This window comes from Podarcis liolepis (assembly GCF_965112155.1).
Source record: "Podarcis liolepis genome assembly, chromosome: 11".
Lineage (NCBI taxonomy): Eukaryota > Metazoa > Chordata > Lepidosauria > Squamata > Lacertidae > Podarcis > Podarcis liolepis.
The window spans coordinates 6,411,492-6,438,643 of NC_139565.1; the positions used below are offsets into that span (position 1 = coordinate 6,411,492).

General features: G+C 40.5%; 2 protein-coding genes and 1 long non-coding RNA gene across 11 annotated transcripts; 2 read left to right on the plus strand and 1 right to left on the minus strand.

Moving 5' to 3' along the window:
• The first annotated feature begins 1,798 nt into the window (after window positions 1-1,798).
• LOC310688543 lies at window positions 1,799-4,516 on the plus strand. Its single transcript, XR_014517024.1, has 2 exons — window positions 1,799-2,660; window positions 2,701-4,516. It is a non-coding gene; the product is annotated as an uncharacterized lncRNA (long non-coding RNA).
• On the minus strand, window positions 3,435-20,718 carry HNRNPK (heterogeneous nuclear ribonucleoprotein K). Of its 9 annotated transcripts, none has more exons than XM_083464983.1 (16): window positions 20,584-20,718; window positions 18,366-18,429; window positions 18,190-18,262; window positions 17,287-17,384; window positions 16,587-16,643; window positions 15,260-15,303; window positions 14,305-14,377; window positions 13,226-13,339; window positions 10,268-10,396; window positions 9,776-10,077; window positions 9,453-9,507; window positions 7,630-7,680; window positions 5,996-6,017; window positions 5,834-5,916; window positions 5,360-5,529; window positions 3,435-4,617 (listed from the first exon to the last, which is right to left on the minus strand). In XM_083464983.1, the coding sequence occupies exons 3-16, from the start codon at window positions 18,236-18,238 to the stop codon at window positions 4,584-4,586; spliced, it is 1,281 nt and encodes a 426-aa protein (XP_083321109.1). In that variant the 5' UTR covers window positions 18,239-18,262; window positions 18,366-18,429; window positions 20,584-20,718; the 3' UTR covers window positions 3,435-4,583. The 9 variants fall into 9 exon arrangements, with proteins under 9 accessions (XP_083321109.1, XP_083321114.1, XP_083321108.1 ...); XM_083464988.1 differs by having other exon boundaries at window positions 3,435-4,557; window positions 20,584-20,692; XM_083464982.1 differs by having other exon boundaries at window positions 20,249-20,587.
• A 20-nt stretch (window positions 20,719-20,738) lies between these two features.
• RMI1 (RecQ mediated genome instability 1) lies at window positions 20,739-24,731 on the plus strand (the record flags this gene model as incomplete). The annotated part of the gene is given in 3 exon segments (XM_083464908.1): window positions 20,739-20,768; window positions 20,770-20,894; window positions 22,360-24,731. Coding segments are annotated over 3 exon segments (1,902 nt in total). The 3' UTR covers window positions 24,107-24,731.
• Between the last annotated feature and the right edge of the window lie 2,421 nt (window positions 24,732-27,152).

Genomic DNA, 27,152 nt, shown 5'->3' on the forward strand with positions numbered 1-27,152 from the left:
ATGGGCCCCGCCTGCTAGACTGCTCCCTAAAACATCACTGGTTTGCTTGTTTCTATATACAGTGGTACCTCGGGTTAAGTACTTAATTCGTTCCGGAGGTCCATTCTTAACCTGAAACTGTTCTTAACCTGAAGCACCACTTTAGCTAATGGGGCCTCCTGCTGCCGCCGCGCCGCCGGAGCACGATTTCTGTTCTCATCATGAAGCAAAGTTCTTAACCCGAGGTACTATTTCTGGGTTAGCGGAGTCTGTAACCTGAAGTGTAGGTAACCTGAGGTACCACTGTACAGGGTTGGAGCATGTGCAACCTGCAAGCACTTCCTGCTCCTCCATTTTATTTGCATGTTCTCTGCCCCACTCTTTCCGTACTCATCTGCAAGTGTGTGTGGATAAAATGTTGCATGCACACAAAAGGCGTGCCCATATATAATAATGATAATAATAGCGGTACCTATGTACTTGCCCTTTGATGTGCTTTCAAACTGCTAAGTTGGCAGGAGCAGGGACTGAGCAACGGGAGCTCACCCCGTCATGGGGATTCGAACTGCCGACCTTCTGATTGGCAAGTCCTAGGCTCTGTGCTTTAACCCACAGCGCCACCCGACTAAGTTTGTTATTGGTATGAGCTTTCGTGTCCATGCACTTCTTCAGATACAATCTATCTACAATCTATTCAGAAGTATCTGAAGTGTGCATGCACACGAAAGCTCATACCAATAATAAACTTAGTTGGTTTCTAAGGTGCTACTGGAAGGAATTCTTTTTTTTATTTTGTTTCGACTATGGCAGACCAACACGGCTACCTTCCTGTAACTAGACATATAGCATATATTCAACAACAAAAAACAGCGGCAATTTATTGTTGACAAAGGACAGCTGGACATTTAAATGGCCCTTTTACTTTCAGTGGGACGTGGGTGGCACTGTGGTCTAAACCATTGAGCCTCTTGGGCTTGCCGATTAGAAGGTCGGCGGTTTGAATCCCGACAGGGTGAGCTCCTGTTGTCCGGTCCCAGCTCCTGTCAACCTAGCAGTTTGAAAGCACACCAAAAAAGTGCAAATAGATAAATAGGTACCGCTCCAGTGGGAAGGTAAACAGCATTTCCGTGCGCTGGTCTGGTTTGCCAAAAGCGGCTTAGTCATGCTGGCCACATGACCCGGAAGCTGTACACCAGCTCCCTCGGCCAAGAAAGCAAGATGAACGGCTCAACCCCAGTCTGCGACTGGAGCTAACAGTCAGGGGTCCCTTTACCTTTTTATTACCTTCAGTAGCTTAGGCCCTTATCAAACCTAAATCTGGCCCTGTGCCCATCAAAGGGGTTTAGGGCTTCCAGTCCCTGCAAATCACTTGCTCAGCTTGACTTTCTCGAAGGTTGCTGGAATTGCATTTATTTAAAAATCAGCTTAAATAGCCGGTGCCCAACTATGCACATTACTTGGCACTTTTAAGAACTCAACCCCGATCCCTTGCATTGCCAAGTGCAGTGGGCTGTATTCCATGACCTGCTAATTCCTAGACCGATACCCCTCCCCCGAGTCCTTCCTGCAATCAGAAAAGGGCTTTGGAAGGGAAGCTCCCCTTCGTGTGTTACTGTTCCAAGGGGAACTTGCTGCATTCGAGCAAAAGCAGTTCTTAGCACTTCCCTATTGGAAGCGGACACGATCGAACAAGTACAGACTTATCGTCAAACTTATGTCTATGGGATAGTGGTGGGATGTCAAATTTAATAAATAATATACGAAATTAATAAATGAAAAATGACGGTGTCTAAACAGCCTGCAAGAAAGCAGGCTCTAGTTTATTCAGTAGTGACTTTGCGAGTCTGTTTCACACTATAGGCTTCACTTGTAAACTCAAGATTCTTGCCTCCTTTCGTGAGAAAATTATCACTCCTCTGCAAACCTTTCAAAAGCCTGGGTGTAGGGGCAAGGAAGAACTCAATTCTTAGTAGAAAGGGATCCCAACATGACAAATGATTGATTTTTTTAGAAGTACTGTAGTTGCATTTAATGAAATGTTAACCTTGCCATCAAACTGAGTCCTTTATTATAATGGTTGCCAACTTCCTATATTTTCGTTTCCTTTACAATGTATTTCCTAAGAGCAAGAGTCAGCAGACTTCAGTCTCCTAGGATCTAGGCTGGTTTTCACTAGAACCCAGGTCACCAGCTGGAACTCAGGAAGAGGAACATAGGAGAGTGGGGAGGTACTGTTCTGAACAGGTTTCAGTAGTTGAACTAGATCTCACATTTACATGTTTTTCTCCCTTTCACAATTTAGGAGGGGAAAAGGCTACCAACCCATTCCAGTACTGCAAAAATACCCCATCTGCCTTCTGCCCACCTTTCCCTAAAGGAAGTTTAGAAGAGGCAAAATATTTGCTTGTAGCTTCCCTTCCATACCTGTTGGGACATAACTGTTATCATGAAAACATGCTAGGACAAAATAAACATCTTGACAAAAAGTACCACCCCTGGTTAAAAATAATCTTTCCCTTAATCACACTTAAAAGGCAACATAGCCAAAGGCTACAGCAAATACAGTGGTACCTTGGTTTAAGAACAGTCCTGTTTACGAACAATTCCGTTAACGAACTCCACAAAACCGGTAGTCTCCCGCTTTGCGAACTTTATCTCGGTCTAAGAGCAGAATCCAAACAGTGGAAGGGCACTGGTGGTGGTAGGCCTCATTAGGGAAAGCACAACTTAAGAACGGTTTCAGTTTAAGAATGGACTTCCAGAACGGACTAAGTTCGTAAACAGAGGTACCACTGTACTGCTGCACAGGGGTGTAAATCTTCTGATTAAAGACCCATTTACTCAATGTTCAGAAACCGGACACAACAGCGTCAAATCCTGATGCATAATGCATCCCTCCTACATGAAATGCAAACACCTAGCTAAAGGAAGTCTTTTGTTTTAGGTGAATTTCACCAGAGGTATTAAAAATACACTCTAATGCAAGGATGTTTCATTTTCTGTGAAAACCTGAAGGTCCATTAATCAGAGCTTAGTGCAAATGGCATAAAACTTAATAGTCCAAAAATATCCGTTCAAATACCAAAACTGAATGGAGCTCTTCTGTACTCAAAATCCACTTTCGATTAATCCAAGTCTTCATTTCACCAATGGGGTATCAAATATCACTGCCGATCCACTTCATATCAGAGATCTGCCGACAATCCAGATCTACGTTGTTCTTTTTGCTCTAAAGCACTCCACTGCAGCACAGCTTCCTCTGCACTTGCAACTTTATATGCCATTTTTTAACTTTGACATAAGTAGCACTTACATGATCAGGTTTTGCAAAAAGCCCTCGTGAAAATGTTCTTCCTTAAATACTAAAGGTATCTCAAATGAAGGAATCTTTGGCAAATGTTCTTCTATAGCTTCTCAGTGTAGCATTCAGAGCTAAGAAAGAAGGGCATGGTAGATTTCAATTTATCTTTTAATTTATTGTGAAACACAAAGAGGAAAATATTTTAAGTCTGTAGAGAATTAGACCTAGAGTAAATATTGAAACCTCGAAGTTACATGCAGCTGGATGCTATTACAATGTTTATTCGAGACAAATAAACTTGTAAACTATTAATACAAATGCTGAGATTTTTACATGAAAATATCCAGGTTCTTTTGATTCCACACACATTTTCTATGCAACTCAAACAGTGAGATACAATTGTTTTGTCATTCAGTTTTTATACAATAGAAACATTTTAAACAAGTTACAGTTGGATATGGGCAAGATTGCCAATGCTAGAAATGACTAAAATTCCAATAGCCTCTACAGTTAATTGCTATTCCATGACAAACCAAGTTTTGTGAAATTTTATTCAAACCAACAAGTTGCAGTACAATAATTAGGGGCATACATTTGGAGTAACAAGAACGCAAAACTGTTTCAATATTTTTCAGTTTCTTCACACATCAAACTTTGGAGTCAGTGCATTATCAATACTCCCAATTTGCCAAAACAATGAAATTGGGTGTTCTGCTTCTCTGGTATAGGGAAAAAGCCAAGCTCAATTAATGGTGTAGAGAGTGTATTTTAGCTACAGAAGTATGCATTAAAAAAATGACTGCAAGAATTGGTTCACTAAATTTATTTTTAAAATCATAAAACATCTTACAAAAGAGCATTACATTCTGCACACTGCTTTGAATGGATGCCAGGGATAGGTAAGTGAACTACCAGTACTCTTCTCCCTCTTCAAAACAAAAAAGGTATAAAGCAGATGGTTCACAAGTGACAGAAAAAACATTACAGTTTACAACCAACATAGAACAAAAATAAAATCCACCTTCTCTGCTGCTGTTTCAAAATACCAATGTTAGTTTTGCAAGCCACCCCACTCCCACCCACCTATATGTAGAGAACTAAAAACATTACATCTGGTGACAGCAAAAAAAAATTCACTACACCTCAAATGCAGAACACCTATGAAGCAGAGGAATGTTGGCTTTTTAAACAGAAGCAGATTTAAGAAAAAAAAAAGATGCAGGACTCCTTCAGTTCTTCACTAGTCTTAGAAAAACTTTCCAGAATACTGCTTCACACTATAAAAAAGAAAAAATATCTTGCATTAGAATCCTTCAACATCTGCATACTGCTTCACACTATAAGGAAAAAGAAAAAAAAAGGCATGTATTAGAATGGTTGAACAAACAACTTGAATCAATATTTGCAAATACATTTTACACAATTATAAACATTAGACAATACATACTGATTAAAATTTTACAGTTTGTAATTAGTAGCTATCTACTTTCAAAAAGACAAGTTACACATTGCAAAATGCTCACTAGACAGCTGATGTTAGCGGAAATAAAGCAAGTACAACCTAGAGCTGTTATACATGGCAGAAAAGGAAGCAATGCCAGTGAGGTGTGAAATGCTGCATTAACAGCACCAATAGTTTTCAACTTGTCCTGTAGAGGCATGGTCTGTGCCATATGGCAGACTGCGATTTGTTGTCGATTTGGTTATCTAAAAACAACAAAATCACTAGTCTTCCACACAGAACTAGACCAAGATCCACTGAAATCTTCTATATTTTCTACAGGCTCTATGTAATAGATTACAAGTAGGTTTTTTGCAGCAGTTTTCACCAGAGAAATGAGGACTGCTTGGTTAAGGTCACTTCCAGCAAGATTAGTTTTGAGGGTGTCTTCATAGAGTAAGAATGGAAAACAGAAGAGAAAGGCATACTACGAAGTGCAGAAGTTAGTATACACTACCAGCATAAAGGTGTTTTTTTGTTTTTAAAATAGCTTTCTTTAAAAAGGCATACCATACAAGAGACAAAGTTCAGTAATGATTTACACATTTAGTTTACAGCTGCAGTTCTATGCAACTTGCCTGTTTTGCAGTAAATACTGTGCATTTTGAATCTGGTCCTGTGTGCCTGTGATAGTTATTATCCGATCTTCTGAGCCCTCTAAGGGTTCATCAATTTTGATTGAAGCTCCTGATTCATGGCGTATCTGTTTGATCCTCTGGCCTCCTTTTCCAATAATGGAACCAGCCAGCTAGAAAAAAAAGTGAGGGTTTTTTTTAACCAACAGCTAGTAATTGCAGTATTACAACATACAAAGTTATTACCAGAGTACAAAAACATACCATTACACAATACAACAATTTATTAGGCAGCACTCCTGGATAGTATGTTCAATAACAAGTTGGGGAGGAAATTTTAGCCCATTTCCTTCAAAGCAGAATACAAGCTTAACATATAACACTGAAGATAACAGTAAATCTAACATACTGCACAAAGATTAAAAAACCGTATGTCGCAAGATTTGAAAATATTTTAACTACAGGGAATATACTTACATCTTTGGGTATTGTTACTTGTGTTGTAATTATGGGTCCACCAAGATCACCGTAAGAGCCACGACCCCCTGCATAAGAATAGTCTGATTTAAAACGTATGCATCTTGCTCTTTTTATGACTGAACAGTAAATTGTATATAGTACACATGCATTAAAGCTTACCATATCCTGATCCACCCTCGAACTAGCAAAAGGGAAACAAAAAGAAAAAGTCTTAGCAGCTTTTGTTTCATGTATCATGGAAGCTAACAAAAGTATTTAAACAGCTGATATCTTTATCTATATCTATCTCCTGCCAACCTAGCAGTTCAAAAGCACACAAAAGTGCAAGTAGATAAATAGGTACTGCTCCGGCGGGAAGGTGAACAGAGTGAACAGTGCGCTGCTCTGGTTCGCCAGAAGTGGCTTAGTCATGCTGGCCACATGACCCGGAAGCTGTACGCCAGCTCCCTCGGCCAATAAAGCGAGATGAGCGCTGCAACCCCAGAGTCTTCTGCAACTGGACCTAATGGTCAGGGGTCCCTTTACCTTTATATATATCCATATAACTCCACCTATATATAACTGGACCTCTGCCATAAAACCATAGGTAAAATCTGTGCATTTCTGGATTTCAAAGGAGAACAAGGGCCTTTCACCACCAAAGCACAAGCATTGTGGAACTCCTTCCCCAATGAATCTAGGTATCTCAACAATCTCAAAATACAGTGGTACCTCTGGTTACAAATTTGTTCCAGAGGTCTGTTCTTAACCTGAAACCGATCTTAACCTGAGGTACCACTTTAGCTAATGGGGCCTCCTGCTGCTGCGTGTTTTCTGTTCTCATCCTGAGTTTAAGCTCTTAACCTGAGGTTAGCGGAGTCTGTAACCCGAAGTGTTTGTAACCCGAGGTACCACTGTACTTTCCAATGGAGAACACCAAATCAGTAACCGACCGGGCGTATTTTATGCAGCATGATTCATGCAAAGTCAGCGATAACAATTCTAGTGGAAATATTTAGATTCCATTTCCAGATAATGACTAAACTATATAGCCCTCAATAATAGTCTATTACTCCTATTTAACACTCTGACAACCTTGTACAAAAAAGGCAGGCAGTAATGTTAATTACATTCCCATCAACACTCAAAACATTCTCAGTTCTAGTCAGAGGTATGTTACAAATTCAGCTCCACTAATTTAACATGTGATGGAATGCCTTCCTGGTGCACTGGCAAGCTCTCCCTCTGTTCCCACCCAGCTTAAGCAGCCTATGCATACACATGGGTATGCATACATTCATCATGGCAGTGTGCGCACACAGGTTTATAAAAGTTTTTGAACATTTCCGTTAAGGCCTATCAAACACACAACATATTAAGAGAAAAAACATTTTGGAATCTTTCAGGTCTTCAGTTGCCAACTTAAAGGCACACACATTTCAGGAGACATTAAGATAAGGAACTCAAATCACTGCTTCAGGTTGTATATGTTGTAACATTTCTGGGACTGAAACAGTATATGAGAAGGAATTCCACAGTACAAATTAAGAAGTGGGAAATTTTGCATCATCCATACTTAAGGCAACTGTTTCCTTTGCCTCTACAAGTATTTGAGTTTAATCTAAACATATCCATTTCAACTACAAACTTCTAGGAGAAAGTTGTTGCTAAAAGTATTACTTGCTTAAAATCCAGCAAACGCCCAAATGGAAGCTTTTAGCAATGGCAGTTTATGCGCAAAACCAGTTCCTTATTGCCTCTCTCCTACCATCAAGAACACCAATCAAAGCAGGCTTTTTAATTAGTGTACTCACCATTTCTGGCGTTTCTATGTCATCGCAAGCATTGACATGACATTGCATCATCTTGCCAAAGAGAAGAAAGAAGAAATACATTTGAAACAAGTTACTTGGGACTTTATAGACTCATAAATCATAAAGCTTATGTGCCTGTAAACTTATGTGATACAGACTGCATAAACCAGTTTGCATGTTAGAATATATGCAAAACAAGCTTGATAGGTGACAATTTAAGGCAATTTCCATATGCACTACTTATATTATTCTGCAGCCAAGTGCAGCTCTTAAGCAACGTGAGTGAAGTCCATATGCAAGCAGAACTGACTTCAATTAGATGCAGAGAATGCTCCTTTTTCCAGACTTTCCCCATGCAGACCACCCCATTCTGTTACAAAGGTTGAGAATCCCTAGAGATTTGGTGGGGGGTGCAGGGAAAATCCAATTGTGTGAGAAGTGTGCAGTGGCCACCACTTATGCATAATTTACTTACACAATTGTGACCTTGGGCAGACAGTCAAAAAAGAAATAAAAGAAGGGCAGGGAAAACTCACTGCTTACCAGCCTCTGGGAAGGATGTTCAAGGGTTATGGGATGCCGCCAGGGCCTTGCACAGCCTTCCCAGAGCTCAGAAAGCAAGGCAGAGGCCAAGGTCTGCTCTGGACAAGTTTGGATGATTGCGCAGGGTGAGGGAGTAGTTCTGGGGGGTTCCTAGGTTTACGTGATTTTGCCTTTGCACATGGATGCCAGGAGCTGAACTCTCATGTAAGTGGCAGGCCCTGTACACACGCAATATTGGATACTGCTCTTATTTTTTCAATTACCTACATAAATCCTCTCACAATGCCCCGAATAAAGTAACATAAAATAAATAAGCCTGACTTGGTTCAATGTATCAAACAGTTATTATATGTTTTAAGTTAAAATACAGTTTTGGGTTTAATTTAATTTGTACTGTATTACTATGTATTTTAACTATATTAAAATTTATACTGTAATTCATTTGCTTCTGAGTCACTCAATGAACTTGTGTTGTGGGCAGTTACTGAGTTCATTTCCCCTCTGGTAATTCCTAAGAATGTGTAAATTCTGATTTAGGCATGCAGGAAAGCAAGCATTCTGTACACAGTAAATTAGGCTGAAATCTTGTATACGCTAAGAGCCTTGCAGCGCAATTCTATACCTGCCCACCTAGATATAATCCCACTGAAGTCAATGGGTCTTTTTCCCAGGTAACTGGTAGCAGTAAAATATAACTTTATATTCCTTTCATACTGCAAACATAAAATACTATGGAACTACAGCCCTACATGAATCTGACTTAAATAACTTGGACAAAGTACATTTCTTCCTCATCAGAACTGTTACTCATTTTGAAAAAGATGACCCACAATTAGAATCATGTTCCTAACTCTGAAGATTAAGATCCTGTAAGTCAGAGCTTTCCAAACTTCTCATGCTGGCCACACACTTTTTAGACATGCATCATTTTGTGACACAGTAATTCAGTTTTACTAGCAAACTGGAGGTAAAACTAACCCCTTTCCAGCCCCAGGAAAGCCTACAGACTACAGCCAACACATTAACCTGTCGTGACACAGTTTCAAAAGCTCTGTTCTAAGTACACAAGTGCCAGTGAAGAGAAAAACTTGGAACTACAATACTATTAAAGTCTCCAAATACTCAAGATGCATGAACACTTTATTAAAGAAAACTGAAAATTGTGAAAGGTAAAATTGTAAAAGGGCATTGATATCCCAAGTCATACATAAAACAATGCTTTCAAGATACCCAATTACCGAAAAACTGCATTCGGAGTTCTCCTATTGAACATAACTTACCATTCCATCGTAGCGATCGCCAGGTCTGCCCCTTCGGTCATAAGACATAAGGTCCCTTAAGAAAGCAAATGATATAATTTAGAGTGTTTACAAGTGAAAGTCTCGCATAAAGACATTGTCAAATACATAAATAAGCAATTTGACTAATATTATGTCACAGAAATTCATGTTTTATAAATCCATCCATCCCACTTAAAACAAACATAAAAACCAGTTCCATTTATCAACTACTATGTTCTCCCTCAAGCACAAACCTTACTCTAAGCAGCTGTTAGCTGAACTGCTCTATAAAAGCACTCGGAATAATTACAATGTTGACGTACCCGCCTCTGGGAGGAGGAGGGGGAGGAAGAGGAAGATTGCGAGCTCTGCTGCCACCTCTACCACCACGGCCTGGAGGAGGGGGAGGAGGTCCTCTGCGGGGGCTCATGTCATCATAATCTCTTCGTGGAGGCATTGGACGACCACGACCTGGAGGCATTCGATCAAAGCCTCCTCTGCCACGCATTGGAAATCCCACAGGACGCCCCCTTCTGTCATCAAACATCATTGTAAATCCACCATAGTCGTACGTTTCATCATAAAAGTTCGGATCATAAGGCTGTGCACGTCCTTTGATTGGTGACTAATATGAAAAAAGGAAAACAACTTTAGTCTTCTGAACATTTCCCACAATTATATTTTAACACATATATTAAAAGACTACCAATTATTGAAGTTACATGTATAGCTTATTTCAAGCAAAAAATGCAACTATCTTTGCACAAAAAAGGCGTGGGGGGTATGAAAACAAATTACTGTAAAGATTAAATTACCTCTGATATAAGATCCAATATTATTTTGATGCATTCCACAACTCTATCAGGCTTTCCACCAATTAGCACCACTCTGTCGGAAGAATGAGGACAGCATTCTTGGAAAAGCTTAATGGTGGTCTGAGTGTTCTGCCAAGAAAATTTTAAGTAAAAAATTATTTAGAATCCACTCTAGCCAATAAGAAAGCTGAAAACTATTTAACATAGTTTGTTTTTGAGATTTGTATGCTGAACAAGTTGCGGCACAAACAATACAAACTGGAAGCTAAGAAAACTCCACTCTCATAATGCACTCTCAGGGCTTGTACATACAAACCATACAATTACACTAGTTATGGTTCACCGACTTTTCACTGTTTGATATCTTTAACATTCAACAATACAGGAATGATTTATGGTCCCGCCCCTATTGAGTTTCCTTCCTTCCTCCCCAATTCAAAATAGAAATTTGTAAAATGCATTTAAAAGCAGAACTGATGCTTTTTCACATGCTTGGTTCCACAGCTTACATCCATGTCACATACTCCCTCCAAAGGTTATTCCTTAAATTTAACCATTTATGATATATTAACTGCTGATATCTGGGCTTCAATTTGGTCTGGAAAAAAATTCTTGCCAGAAGAGAACCAGCAATTATTATAAGCTTCTGTCAGTTGACATATCTAACCAACCAAGTAAAGTTTCCAAGCTGTCAAGTTGCTGCAGCTCCAAAGCCCACACATTACTGTGGTCCAGTCAAGAAGGTATTAGGGCCTGCACAATCCTTCTTTAGCAGGCATTCAAACCATTGGTACATTAGCCAAAGTCAGTAGACAAACACTCCTGGCTACCAACTCTACCTGATATAGGAGGCCTGGAGATAGGAACACTCCCAATTGCGTATCTGCTCTTTTAACTGTAACATGACCACATCACAAAGCAGTTTTCCTGAACTACTTCTGGGGCTACCAACAAATCCTGTTCTTCTAAATTGGACTTTTTACTGACATCATGCTAAGTATAGTCGTACCTTGGTTCTCGAATGGAATCTGTTCAGGAAGTCCTTTCGACTTCCGAAAATGTTCAAAAACCAAGGTGCAGCTTCCGATCGGCTGTAGGAGCTTCCTGCACTCAATTGGAAGCCACAGAAGCTGTGTCAGACGTTTAGCTTCCAAAAAAGGTTTGCAAAGTGGAACACTCACTTCCAGGTTTGCAATGTTTAGGAACCAAAATGTTCAAGCAACAAGGCATTCAAGAACCAAGGTACGACTGTATTACTATTTACTAAGTAATGCTAGCATGCTACATTATGCTAAGTGATTCAAGGAATATTGCCACAAATGCTTCAGAATAAATTGAGCTGGACCATCATGAATCCGCTCCAAAATCCAATATGAACCTTTTCAGTAGTTTTAGTTAGGACAAACCCCGGCAGAAGTCCACAAGAGCCAACGACAAGAAGTACATTAATGTCCCAACGAAATAGAAGGAACCATTGAAAACAAAACCTCTAACTCAGGATTGTAATAAAGTGTGGTGCTATTTTTAATATTCTCAATAACCTCAAAGCGTGCAAGACACTCAACAGGGCCACATTCAATTTCTCTCCTACAAAGATGCAGAAAGAAGATGAAGCCAAAGAAGTCCCAGACCAAACCCTGGTCTTTAAATGTCTAAATAATTGAGTGCCCAGCCACAACAGCTAGCAAATGGTTTGACTTTAAGTATTTAATTAATTGGGGATCAAGCGAGCTTCTGCAACACTGGTCTTACTATTGCCTCTAAGAGTAGATGAAATAATGTCCTTTATTAATAAAATGAATAAAAGAAAGTCTTCACAATGAGTCTAAAGGTTCAAAATTTTCCAGTGAAAGATCGCCAGGCTGCAAAAGCACTTCAACAGTCATAAAAAGGTCTGCTGAACAAAACTGTGCAGACACAATTGTGGCAGACCTACTTGCTTTTATCATCAACTTTAAACACATTCGTAAGTTGTATACAAGTCATGTTTATGGTGGTAGCTTGGGTTAAGAACTTAATTCGTTCTGGAGGTCCGTTCTTAACCTGAAACTGTTCTTAATCTGAAGGGCCACTTTAGCTAATGGGGCCTCCCGCCGCCACCACACAATTTCTGTTCTCATCCTGAAGCAAAATTCTTAACCCGAGGTACTACTTCTGGGTTAGCGGAGTCTGTAGCCTGAAGCTTCTGTAACCTGAAGCTGAGGTACCACTGTAGTTGGATTTGTCCCAGTATTCCCCCATGAGCGCTCAAATCAAAGACAGACTTTTTAGCCTCGGAACCCTAATTTATAGAGAGGCCTGCACTCCAGAAACTGAGTGAATCTCTAAGGAGCTATTTTGTCAGCAGCCCAAGTTGGTTCCTTATACCAGGAGTGAAATGTGATTAACAAAGACCACTGTGAAGTGTTTGACAATTATTAGGCTATGTTTTCACTCTATAGATTTCGTATTCCATTTTTACACTTAGTGACGCTACTACACAGGCTCAGATTTTGGTGAACCTCCAACTACGGTGTACAAATTATGTGGAAACCACCACCTTTGCAGTAACTGCTAAGAAATTGTTTCTCTAGAATCTCTGGAGTACAAGTTCCATCAGGGGATCAGGCACCCACAAACCTTTTGCGCTAGCCATTTCAGCTGTACAATGAGAAACAGCTTCAGATACTACAGAAGTATTAGAAACTGTCACCAATTTTAGTAACCAAAGTTAAAACCAGAATAAAATTGATCTCTTTCTCTACACTTTCTTTTACTGAAAGGAAACTCTGTGTTTGTAAATTAATCACATATTTGGGTTTGTAATTCTTTAGCAGCACAAGATGAATAAATTCTAGTAAAGTTGAGGCATTCTTGCCACCCAATGACTAGTATCAACTATGAACTGAACATCATCTTCAAGAAAGTGATTATTTTTAAGATAACTATGCTTATATCAAAAGACAAAAATTATGTTACCTCTCTGAGTTCTTTGATTTTAGCACCCTTGACACCAATAATTCCTCCAGCCAAACTCTGGTGAATTAACAGCCTTAACTCACAGTCGAAGTCACTTCCCTTGTAATGTTGATACTATAGACATATTCAGGGTGAAGAGTAAGAAAAACAGTCAGTAAGATGTTTGCTTGAATAAGTACCCATTTACTACCCAGTACAGTACCATACTGTTATTTTTTCTGATTTCCAACTTCCAGTACCTATCACCCACTAAATCCAGACATCATTCTCCAAACAGTTTATATATTACGATTTAAATGTTAAAGTAGTACCATTATCCAAGAGTTCAGGGGCCTGATTTTACTCTTAACACAAGTTTATGCAGTCCAGCCAGCTGCTTTTAAAAATCTAAAAGGTGTTTCAAACACAGCTGTGATATTGTATTGGGGGGCGGGGGTTCCTAATGTTCCAAGTAGAAGATCTCACTGGAAGGAGTGCATATGTAAGTAGACCAGCCTAAAATACTTTCCCAGCCAGAGATTACCATTCTTAGCGGGTTTTATTTAAGTCAAGGAATATTCAGCATATAGGAAAAATAAAATCAACCCCTACTATCAAGGTCTATGACCACACACAGTGACCTTGCTATTGATAATGCACCCCAAGAAAATAAGGGGCCACAGCTCGGTGATAGAATTTGTATATAAAAAGCTCCCAGGTTCAAGCCTTGGCATCTTCAGAAAGGGCTAGCAAAGTCCCCTCTTACCCTCTTAAACTTTGGAGAGCTGCTATCAGTGTAGACAAGGTGATGATTTATTATTATTAACTGAATATATATACCACCCTATACCCAGAGATGACAAGGCGGTTCACACAATAAAATCAAAATACAAAATAATACTGAGTTACATGGACCTATGGCCTGCCTCAGTACATTAAAATTTCAAACTTAATTTTATTTGGTGTGTTATACACAACCAACTCTTGCTGACACTCCAACTGGGACACATATCTGTATTTTAAATAGAGGGCAAGTTAGCGACAGAAAGCAAGAGCATTTGAAGCTCGCCTTTCAGATGTATACACCCAAATACACTTACCTCTTCCAAAGTAGGGATAATTTTCTTCAAGATTTCTCCAATTGTTTCGATATCTGCACTTATACTCAGTATGCTGTCAAATAGCATTAAGCATCAGGTGTCACAAATAAGATAGGGGGAAAGGTAAAGTAAGTTGTGTATTCATAATTTTATGTGTTATAAGTCAACTTTACAGAGCTGAACTTACGAGTTAATATTACCCACTTAAGTAAACCTTTTACTGAAGATACAGCACATGCACCTTTGTTTATGCCCAATAATATAAATGATACAAGTTTAAAATAAGGTTTTGGAGATAAGAGAATGAGTTTCTTGGAAGGAGTCAGATTAAGTGGACAAGAAATTAACGAAGAACTGAAAGCAGGAGTGAATACTCATGTTCCCCGCCACCACTAATTTAGGATACCCTCACTATTACATTGTTAAACTGGCACACCTTCTCATAGGAAACATGGGAATATGCAAGTGGTGAACATTATATTTGGAATAGGGTTATGAGACCAGTTAGAAATTAGGTTACTAATGGGCTCTGCAAGAAAACGAATACAAATGCAAGACAAAAAAGACAACACAAATGAGAAGTGAAGGAGAGTGAACCAGGAGTTAGCATTTCATCAGAAAAAATTATGAACAGGCAATGCTGGGGGAGCAAGGTGGACCACAAAGACAGAGCAGAGCGAGAGACTATTTTGAAACAATCTGATTTACAATGCAGCAAATATACAACAATTGAAGCTGTGCTCCTTCCATTGAAATAAAATTAGTGGATTGTTGGGTGGGCAACTCACGTAAAAGTTCAGTGACAAAAAAGACTTAATGGGGAAAATAAGACAGAAAACTTAAAAAAAACAATACACCGTCTACGGGGATACTATTTAATTATATAAAAGGCAGGTAATAATATACATTTCTCTCTTTCTAATCAGGCAGTGAGGCATAAACTGTTGGGACATACCGCTCGGGGCCACTGCTGTCTGGGACTGAAACACTGGCATTGTACTGCATTGGTCATTGGCGTTCGTGGATGTTGGCATTGGGCATGGGCATTCAATCAGAAGTTGTCAAGTAAGGCACCCGTTTGGCAACGAGCACATTTTTGGGCATAGCCAACCAGGGTTTTCACATGGGCGTTCAGGGGCGGATGGGCCAACGTCATGGTGGGCAACGCAGGGGCATGTCGATCCAGTACATGGGCAACGGAGAGATATATGGCCAAAAAAACAAGGAGAGGGAAGAGGGGGAAAAGCAATAAATTTTAATTTAATACAAACTATACTCATTACTCTCAATGAAACAAGCTTAAGTTGTTCTGAAGACTAACACAATAACGGATAGCTACATTGACTGTGGCTTAACAGTTATGGACCGTAAAAATGAGTTACTTGGCCTAAACTACTTTTAACATTAGAAGTTGCAGTAGCAGGCTGGCTCGTGAGGGTAGACACAAAATCTGTAGAGATTCAGATTACTGAAATCCTGGGAAAATTGGGAAAGCCACTAATCCATGAATTATATGTATGGAATCTAGATTTAGGCAGGTGAATTTTTAAGTACGCTAGCTTCAGAAAGGTCAGTTAATGCACATGTGATTACTACCCAAGTTCATTTCTTATACCTCAGATCTAGTAACCAAAGTTGACAGTTATAACATTCTGCAGGCGTTTTACAATATAATGAAAATATCAAACACAATGTGAAATGATATCGTGCCAAATATTTCATTAAATACCAATATCATACTTTCAAAAACTGAAGACTATGCACAATATAAAAAATTGCTTTTTACAAAGCATAGTGTTTAACTATTGAGACTTAATACTGAAAGTGTCTATTCACAGGAGTCAACCCACTATAAAAAGGTAGGTATATTTACTGTGATGTTCATGAAAAATTCATTCCAGATTAAATGCAGCTAAACGGTTCTGTACATAGTATCATGCCAGTCTGAACACTTCTCTCTTGAAGAGATAGACTGTTTAAGCAAAGTTAATTCTATAGCTGGATAAAGAATGGCCATCCAGGTTTGAATTATTTTAATTGGAAGCTTAAGCTCTCTGGTATTGCAAGCGAAAGCAATGAAATACAATTTAGTTTAATGCTTTGTAAAATAAGGGACAGGAATTTTTCCATATGAATTATTCTGTGTTTTAATTATATGAATGGAATATCCTGACACTTAAGATTTTTTTAAAAATCAATACAAGTGGCTTGTACTAGACACCTATATAAAATTTTCACAATAGCTATGCAAAATTATTAGTGTTTAACTTGTAAATACTCACGTCTGTACGAAGTGCCTTAATGTTTTTGCCACCTTTGCCAATCACTGCTCCAGCATTCTATTAAAAAAAAGTCAAAATTGAAATTGATTTTCACAAATACAATTATGATAATTAGGCTGTGATTGGACATGGAAGCTGACACTAACACTCCTTTTAAGTAAACCTCTCAGATAGATTTTTAAAAGTGGGTAAGGCAAATAAATCCAACCTAAACACAGAGCTTTATGTTATTATAGCAAACGTAAGAGACTTGCCTTTGGTTTCCTGATAAAAAATAAATTCAAACAATTAATGCAGATTTGCTCGAATTAAAATACTAATGATATGTTTTAATACGGTACAAGGTATGACAGAATATTGTAATGCTTAACTAGGAAGCAGCTTTCAACCCTATAAATGAGCTGCCGTTTCCCAAAATTCAGAAAAGCAGATATGTCATACAGCTTAATCTTTTCTTTAAAAAATGTCAGGTCCTTCTTAAAATCAGGTTTATTGTCTCACACGGCAGAAACATTTTGCTGTTTCTCCAAACAGAAATCTGTTAAGAGTTCTGTGATATAACCCCTGGTATGCTTAAACTGATTATCAGGTATTCTCTTTATTCTGAACACTATTCATCCTCAACTGTGGATAGTAAAATTATTACAACAAAATACCACATACTCAATAACTTTTTTTGCAATTATGTAACAAAACATACTTTGCTCTGAAGCAGAATGCGTAGTTCCACCATCTCATCCGTGTTCCTTGATCTTTTGAAGGCCTGTTCCTCTTCAATATCTTCAGCTGGACGTTTGCCTAATATTTTAGAAAACAGAGAGGATTAACAATCCAACTTTTTAGCTTCTACAAGCTGTAGGGCACAAGTCATTTTATTAAATGGAATAAGGAGTCTTTTAAATGTTGTGATTTCAAAGTTTAAGCCAAGGCTAATTAGGTATAAACAATTACTATCCTAACAGCATTAATAAAAGTAAGCTTGGCAAATCCATATTGTTCAGTACTATTTTTAGCTTTAATGAACAGCCAGACAGTAAGTGCAATAGAAGAGACAACAAAGCAACCTTATTGTCCATTTCTACTGAAAGCTCTAAAAAACCTAACTATAAGTCTGTATGTTTGTGAAGTTAGCTTTTTAGTCACATTAACAGTAACAATACCAATTAGCATCTAACCCATCAAAATGCTTATAGTGGGATTATCAATTATGGAATGTAAAATAACTCACTATGGTTACCATTTTAAGTACACCAAGTTTTTTTCATCATTTATGTAATAATTTTAAGTATCTACACTGGAAATGCATTCAGTCCATACAGCATTTGGAAATCAAAACCCCCAGGCGATTCAAATGCCCTCAGAAATCTGAGCGATCCACATGTTAAAATGACCAATGAATAGGACCTGGTTGCAGCATTTAATTTAGGTTTTTATTAAACCAACATCCATTGTCTACGGTGGCTGCAGTGCAGATTGTAAACGAGATTTTTATTCACGCCTGGACATGGCATTTATAAATTCTGAACCCTTGACAGATATTCCATACAGTTACTACTTTCACATATAAGAGCTGTAATTTCTGATTACATACAAGATAGCTTACCATTAGTTTCTGTATTAGTGAAGGTCTCTTCTTGCTGTTCAGTCTCCATTATTTTTAGCCTCGCAGATACTACCTGTCAAATAAAAATAAATAAAACCCCATAAGTGCTTAGAAGAGAGCAGCCAACTCTGCAGCTTCCTAAAGAAATGAAGTGACATTTGGTTTCCAGCACTTACCAATATTATATAGCTTCACCAAGCAAACCTTAAACGTTCTGGGCGGGATCAAAGATCAGCCAGCCTATGAAAAGCAACATACAGCCATTTTGGTCTTGTTCATTATTTTACAGTTCAGTATTCCAGAATACAGAAAAAAATGAAACATATCAAATGTCTGTCCAACAATGCCTCTTTTCTCCTAAGTTAATCTCTCTGAAGAATTGTATAAGAGTACATACTATATCAAATATCTTTATTTGCAGCCCAGTCATGAATTGCATCTCATGCAAAATCTTGACTCTAGTTTTTCAGGAAAAAACACTAATGCCCGTTCACTTTTCTTACTGAAGCCAAGTTCTCTCAGTTTCAGGAACTAAAGAAATTCCTCTGAATTATTTCTCAGATCTGATTAGTTTTCTCAGCTAATTAATACCACCTTTAAATTTTTTGCTAGTTGCAACTTCTATCCTAGAAGACTTCAGAACTTATTTCCACATGAAAAACATGCCCTTTATTGAATTTTTTGAAAGGTGCTATTTCTTCTTAAAGCAACGCAACAGTGAATACAGCTCAATATAAGCCAGGGACTCCTATACCAAAGTGAAAGAAACTGAATTCATTTTCATGGCACTGCAACTGATGAATAATTGCAACAGTGATAAACTGCAGAAAATAGTTGCGACCGTTGGGAAGAAGTGGCTTTGCTTCCATAAATTAGATATTGCTTTTTTTCTAAAAAAAAAACCCCTCACTGCCACTGCACCTTGGTTTACTATTTCATCTTTGTGTTTGGTGCAAGTCATTTGATTTGAGGAAAACAAGATAAACCCCAACACATACAAGCGCAATATACAAACGGATTTCGGGATCTACCATAGCGTAGAGTTCAATTAAAGCGATTTAACGGTGTTAGCAAGAGGGAAGGCGCTATTGTACCAAGTAGGCAGTACCAAGCAAGAACACGATCTATGAACACGGGCTCTAGGTGGGGAGCAGGGGGGTGGAAGGTGTCACAAACCCCTCATAAACAGCTTTCAACAAAAAGGATCGCCCCGTTCTCCTCCCCGTCGCGCTGCGGACAAGGCGGCCCACAGCACAAGACACTCAAGTACTTCCGTTAGGGACCTCGAGGCTTCAGGAGGGCCCACTTTAACCGCAACAACCCTCGCCACAACCCGTCAAAATAAAGCTAACAAACCCCCAATAAACGGGTCGCGCGGGGAGCGAAGGAAGGTTCCCTCTAGTTGCATAAGCTTGATCTGCCTTTACTGGAGAGCAACGCGACTCTAAAAATGGCGGCTCTCAAGAGCAGCTTCGGCTGTAATGGCGACCACGAGCTGCTAGGAGGAGCCGGGAGCGGAAGGAGTAACGCCACGCGGCGGCGGCGGCCCCGAGCGAAGGGCCCACCCGCCCGACAGGCAAAGCACACAAAAGAGGCCCGGCGCCGCCTCGCTCCGTTCGCCGGCGGGAAAAGCCTACAGGGAGCGCCGGGGCTGCTGGGCTCCGCCAGGGGAAGGAAACGCCTCCCGCCGCCTCTCCACCCACCGCGGCCGCCATGATTTCTGCAGCAGCAGCCGCTGCAAAACCCGGGGAGCTTTGTTTCCTCGCGCCGCCTCCCTTTCCCCGGGCGGCTGCGGACGCCGTGGCGCTGAGCGGGCGGCGCCACGTAGCGCAACGGCCGAAACGGCCTCCCCCCCCCTTCGCCGCCATTAGCGGGGCCTCCTGTCGCCCCTCCCCCACAGGCTCACCCGCCCCTCAGGCACAAGCGCCCCGAAAACCTCCTAGGCCCGACGCGGCGGAGACCCAGCATACGGAAATATTTAGAAACACAAACACACACCCCGCCACCGCCGCAAACGGCAAATCTCTGAGGGGGGAAAAAAGCCCCCTCGGCTCCTTACCGCGCAGCGCACTAAACTCCGCCGTATCCGTCGCTAAGGAGTGCGAGAGAAAAGAGCCGAAAGCAGCCGTAGCGCGCGCACACACTCACACAAGCCACGGCCGCCCGCTTATTGGCTCGCCGGCCCCGCCGCCGCACCCCTATTGGCTGACGGCGCCGCCCTTCTCGAAGCGAGGCACGCTGTGCTGTCGGGGCCCGCCCTCCGTGGTGGCGGCTGCCGCGGCGCCAACCTCGCAAACGGGGCTGTGGGCCGGCCGGGCGCCTGAGGCGGCATCCCGTCCTCTTATCCCCCGGCTGTTTCCATTTCCCCTGCTCACATACTTGCTTGGTACTTACATTTAAGATATATATATATTACAAAACAAAAACCAGTCCGAATCTCGTTACGGTAATGACAAGGGGGCGAAGGGCTTCAAGGAGAACGGAACTGATCCGAGGTCGCGCGTGAGGGGAAAGGGAGCGAGAGAGAGAGAGAGACGGAGCGAAACAAAATGGCGCCGGCGCAAACTCCGTCTCGTCCTCCCGGCGGGGCGGACCTCTCGCGAGCCTGGGAAGTTCGCTTTGGCGCTTAAAACAAAAGCGGGGGAGGGCGGAGGGCTCCCGAGGACCCGCGTGTGGCGGCAGGACGCGAGTCGAGCGCTTCTCACGTACGTGGCGGGATGGCGGGGGAAAGGGGCAGCCTTGGGTTTCTCGTCTCCCGTTTCTCTCGGGTCCCGCGGAGTCCGGGGAGCGGGAGGAGAGAGGGCGCCGGAATGAGAGGATGACCCACCCCATGGGCTAAGCTTTCTTAATAATAATAATAATTAATAAATAGCTGAGCTTAGGAAACAAAAAGAGTTGCGCTGTCATCAAATGTTCGCTGGTTGGAAGTAGTGCAGTCTTAATCCGTTTATGGAAATGTTGGCTGTGGGGAATCCGTATCGCAGTCTGCAAAGGCCACGGAGGTTTGAGAACCTCCCCTGTAATAATATTTAGCCCATTCTCGCAAATTTGTTAATAAAAAGGAACTAAAGGGGGAAAACAACCACCGCCTTTCCTTAGCTTGCCTTCCAGATGATTTGTGGAACAACAGCCTGCAAAAAACAACTCCATCAGCCTTTAATTCTCTGAGGGGAACTTTCACCTCATGTGCTTAATTTCTGCAATCCAGACTGCTGTGGAAGGCAAAAAAGAGGGTTTTTTTTTTTAAAAAAAAAAAGTTAGAAAACCTCTACTTTCTAATACAATGCTAGGAAGGGTTTTCAAATCAACAAAATGTGTCCATCGTTTCAACAATTTTTATGTCCCCACCCCAATTTCCCATTGCTTTGGTTCCTTTAAAATTTTTGTTGTGCGTGTTTTCATTCCATGGTTCAGTTATTTGCATAAGATTTGCACATGTGCACACGGTGTCCTGGTCATTCACACATCATTCATCTAGCTGTGGTTTTAGCTAAGTGACTGCATCTACTTCAGAGTAAATGCTTTGTGGATTGATTTCTCTTATTCTTCACAGTCTTGCTGATAGGGCCGAACCCCTTAATTCAGTTGGGGTTACATCGGAATATATTTAGGATAGAACTATACATATTCAGATGGTTTCATAAACCCTGCTCTTCTTTCTGTCTTTTGCTTCTTCGTTTTCTATCCCTTGCTTCTTCATTCCTTCTCTGTTCTGCAGTGCTGGATTATGACAGTGGCCAACCAACTATCTCTGTTGTCTAGAATTAGCATTGGGTGTTGGAGAAGTATAGTTCTGCACTAAAGGAGTAAATTCTGAGGAAAGTATGCATAGGGTTGGGCTGTTAGACACTTCCTAAAATCCTGGCAATAAATTGTGAGAAAGAGATGGTCTTTGGGTACCATAACTGTGTTTTTTTCTAGTCCAGTAAATGTAGTAATCATATGATAGTTTTTTTGGGGGGGATACTTTTAGCTGCTCAGTTGCTGACCTACGAACAACTTACTTTCGCTAAATGAACAGGTAGAGCTGGCAAATTACTTGGCTAGCTTACCAGATAGGTTGCGATTGGTTAAATTTTGCTGCATGAGTTTCCACAGGCAATAGGTTGTTTAATCAGACATTTAGTAAAAACTTAGTTAAGTCAGCAAACCTATTTTGTTTCATTCCAGGGCATTAACAGTTTCCCTTTCACCTCAAAAGAAAATGGCTGCATCAGGTCTGGCAGCAAGAGTGGAAACTTGGCTTTCATCTACATGGCATGTGAAGGTTCCTGCACCGTGGCTAGAAGCATGTATTGATTGGATTCAACAAGAAAATGGCAGTGGCAGTTTGGCTCAGGCTTCTATTAACAAGCAAGTTTTTGAGCAGTGGCTTCTTACAGATCTCAGAGATCTCGAATACCCAGTTCTGCCTGACTGCATTTCAAACAATCCAAAGGGAGAATTGAACAGCTTTTATTCCATACAGATTGATTCACTTGTTGATGTGAGTCAGCCTGCCTATTCCCAACTGCAAAAGATAAGAAAGAAAAATACTGTAAATGAGGAAATAACTGCTAATACACAGGGAACATTGAGGCCCTGGGAAGCAAAGCCTACTCGAATGCTGATGCTGCAACTGACAGATGGCATACATGACATTCAAGGCATGGAATACCAGCCTATCCCTGTTCTCCATAGCAATCTTCCTCCAGGGACAAAGGTTATGATACAGGGGAAAGTTGCATATCGCTTAGGTGTTCTTTTGCTTAAACCAGAAAATGTAAGATTGTTGGGGGGTGAAGTGGATAGCCTTGTAGAGGAAAACTCTGAGGAAAGAGTTCTTGCTAGGCTTATTAGAGAAGAAGACAGAAATCCTAATGCTGAGAAATCAAATGCTGCTGAATGTGACATTTCACTACCTGTTGATGAAGTGGGCCCTTCTGATGAAGAGCTTCTGGCAAGTCTTGGGGAAAATGAAGAATTAATGATAAATGAGGCCCCCTTTGAAAGTAGATTTTGCACCAGAAGTACCAGATTAAATTCCACCACATCTCTGCTTCCCACTACTGAAAGCGGCTTGCAGCAAGACCCTGCAGCATTCATTGCAGAAAATGAAGAACAAAGTGTTCCAGTTCTGGGAAACATGGAAGGAGATTTCTATGAGTTTCCATTGGAGGATGATTTACTTTTAGAAGAAGAGATCATGCAAGAACAGATACAGGTTCTGAATAGAAGCCCTAGCATAATCAAAGATGGGGAATCTGGTGAAACAATAGTGTGTGATATACATGAAGAAAGCACAGGAGATTTTTTAATGAAACATAATGCCCAGAGAACCAAAAACATGGAAGGCCGTTTTGGAAATATGATGGTACAAGAGAAAAACAATGAAAAGCCCTCCAATAATTCTAACAGTAGGCTAACAGACATTAATGTAGAACTTGAACAATATCCTCAACCTGAACAGACTTGCAGAATACAAAATAAGTGCCACAAAGTTGATTTAAATGCCCTTCCCTTCACATATTTATCAGTTTTATTAAGTAACAAGCCCAAGGCTATTACAACTCTGAAAATTAGAGCATTTATAGTAACTCTTACCAGAAATCTAACAAGCAGTGGTGGCTTTTCAAGTTTATCAGCAAAAATATCTGATGGTACAGCTTATTTAGAAGTTGATTTTGCTGATGAGATTCTAACAAGCTTGATCGGGTTTTCAGCACCTGAAATGAAACAACTAAAGAAAGATCCTGTCCTAGGCCCCAGAATTAAGGAAGGTTTACAGAATTGCCAACGAGCACTAATAGACCTCTGTTGTTTGATGACCATCAAATTTAACCCTTCTCAGACAAAAGCAACAGTAATAGTTTTGCAAGACATTAATGCAAATGATTTCAGTAATTTAAAAGAACGCCTAAATACATGCTGCATTTAAGTAAAACTCTTGTTTGCGATCCCATAAAGTTGTTAAATGACAAATCATATTTAGTTATTAGTTGAAATGTCGTTTTGTGGGTGCTTGAATTCAGAAAAAATCAGTGGGATAGGAAAATACTTGAGTACTGCGGCATGTTTTCATTGGTACTTGTCTATTTTAACAAAGGTTTGTGCTGTTGTTTTCAAAAATACTTTCTCATGCTATCAGGAAAAAACAAGAGTTATAGCCAGTGATATGCTCTCACCCCACATCTGCCCTGGAGGGTCCTTCAAAATTCTGGAGTGGATTTAGGTGGTGGGGGCTGCAAGAGGGAGGGGGAATCACTCAAAATTGCTTACCTCCTATTCTGTTGATGAGAGCCTTACTATCGGCTAAGCGACACTGTTGGACATAACTGAAGGTTTTGGAAATACTGTAAGTGAAAATCCAGTATTACCGGAGCACATTTCTAAGACTTTATAAGCTTTCTGAAAATAAATTGATGCTTAAACTGTTGTGGTGGGCAAGTCAGAATTGTTCAATTTGCAATGTGTTTTTCTGCTACTTTTAAGGTATTTGTGCATCATGTCATTTCTATCTTACTCATTTTGAAAAACCTGAAATAAAACTATTTGTAAGCCTAGTAGACCAATGTCTTGAGCTGAAACACAAAAGACAACCAAGCTAGCCTGGAACAGAGGACTAGGCTCCTGTGCCTTTAATTTCAGTGGGTATAATTTGCACAATCTCCACCTATAGAAATTCCCTTTTCTACACAACTATTCGAGGTGTAAGAGCCCTATTTTCTTCCATCTGGTTCCCCTAGGACAGGCATGTTCAAAGTCCACTTTGGGGGCCTAATCTGGCTCGCTGGTCAATTTAATATGGCCCCTGTGGCAGTTTATTTCCTGGGGTAAAATCCTAAAAAAACCTCAACAACTTCACTCCTAAAAAAAATCAACAACTTTGAACTTTGGTCGGCCCTCACAGGCCTTCACTTCATCACATCTGGCCCTCTCAGAAAAAAGTTTGGACACTACTGTGCTAGGAGTAGAGAAAGCAGAAGGAACTAGCAGGATAAACCATTGCTACCTGATCTCCCTCTTTGCTAAGGTTGTTAAAATCTTCGTGGCAACAGTGTTAGGACTTATGTGCCTTTAGCAGATCTTATTTATAAACACTGATTAGTCAAACAGCTCAAATAATATCTAGAATCTTAAAATGGCTGATAGTTCGAGTTTATTTAATCATCCATTGTGAGTCAACCCAGTTGGATCCAAAACATTTTAGGCAATTATTTTTTGTGCAATAATTGCAGGTTGTGATCATTTGTTGTCAGGAGATCCAGGCATCTCTCAGGATGGCATTTCTGATGCAGATATTTTGCATATCCCCCATCATTCAGGTTTATCATACCTTTAGTGATACAATATGTAAGTTCTTCACACTGAGTGCTTGCATTATTTTGTAAGCTTGTCAAAGTCATAATTAATTGGGTTGGTTGATCCTAATACTTTTGGAATACTGCTTTTCAGCTGGCGCACTGGGAGCAACAAATGACCTAAAGTGGGTTGTAGTGGTGGCATCTTCACCATTTTCAATCTTTCATTTAGAAAAAAAGAAAAGATGTCCAGAAGCAACTTTTACCTTTCTTATACCTTTTAATACAGTAGTTTTATAGAAGGGAATTTCTGCAGACACCCTCTGTATGATAACCAATACCTGCCCCAAATCCTGCTCCTACACAACTGATTCCACTATAGGAGCCCTGTGTTTTCTTACACCTGCTCAACTAAGAGAAAGACAAGAAAACGGTCACATTTGAGTAAAAAAATTAGATTGCAGATTGTAGTTCAAGATACGTTCTAGGTCTGAACCTTTACAGAGTTATTCTATGCTAACAGGAAAGTCAGCTGAGAGGCCATTGTATTCTGCGGACCTCATGCTCCACAGCCCAAGAGAAAGGCCCCAGGCATCCCCAGTGCTGTAGCAAAAAAACTCTTCTTGCTAATCTGCCTTGTAAAGAAAAAAAGAGCAGGCATGCTGAGGAATGCTGAATAGATTGGTGGAGGATTTGAATCACAAATGGCCTTAATAAACAAAAAGAAAATACTATGAGCATGTGCACTTAACTCATCATTTTCTTTGCTCACTTCCTACCTTGGATCAGTAACCAACCAACCTCGCATGGCTGTTTTTTGCCCCCAAACCAGCTTGGCTCTGCAACTGTGGGTGCCCAGGGCCGTGGGTGGCATGCAGTGTGCATGGTTCTGGCACTGAAATGTGCGAGTGCCCAGTCCCTTCATGGGGAATTTTGTGGGTGCTCGGGGCCCCAGGGAATTCGTACATATACCCTAAAAAAATAAAAAAATGAATCTCCAAAAGGCAGATTGGCCTTTGGGTGCAGCCACTTCCTACACAAAATCTCTTCTCCAAAAAGGAAGGGAGATTGACTGAAATGGGGAGGGGACCTTTTGACTTTTGGAACTGCTCCGCAGAACAATATATGAAACCTGCATTCCTGACTTCAGGAAATCTGTTTCTTTAAAATTTTCAAGAGCCCTCCCACCACCTTCCCAAAGCCCACCCAGCTTCGGGAAGGAGGGAAGAGGGCTCCAGCATCCTGTAAGAGCCTTGGAACCCTTCCCAAAGTCAGGGAAGCTTCTGCCCAGCGTAAGGAAGGAAGTATAAAACCCACATGCATGATATCAGGACATCAATTGCTGTAGCCTCTAGCCCTAACTGTTCCCGTATGTGTGTGTCTGTGTGTTATAAGAATTTTTAGGTCTTATATATAATAAATATTCATAAATGTACCAGGCAAACACATATATAAATATATAAACCACATGTCCAAAACCCACTGGAAAAGTCCTAAAGCCATTCTGACTCTTTCAGTCACCTCAAATATTTCTCTACAAGGTTGAAGGAAATGCAGAAACCTCCCCATTGTCTCTGTCCTCACAAATCCTGCCTTAAGGGCGCATTTAAGGTGTGACTAGGGTGAGCCTGTGACCTGGCTCAGGAATTAAGTATTATCATTACAAAAGAATGGCCAGGCTCC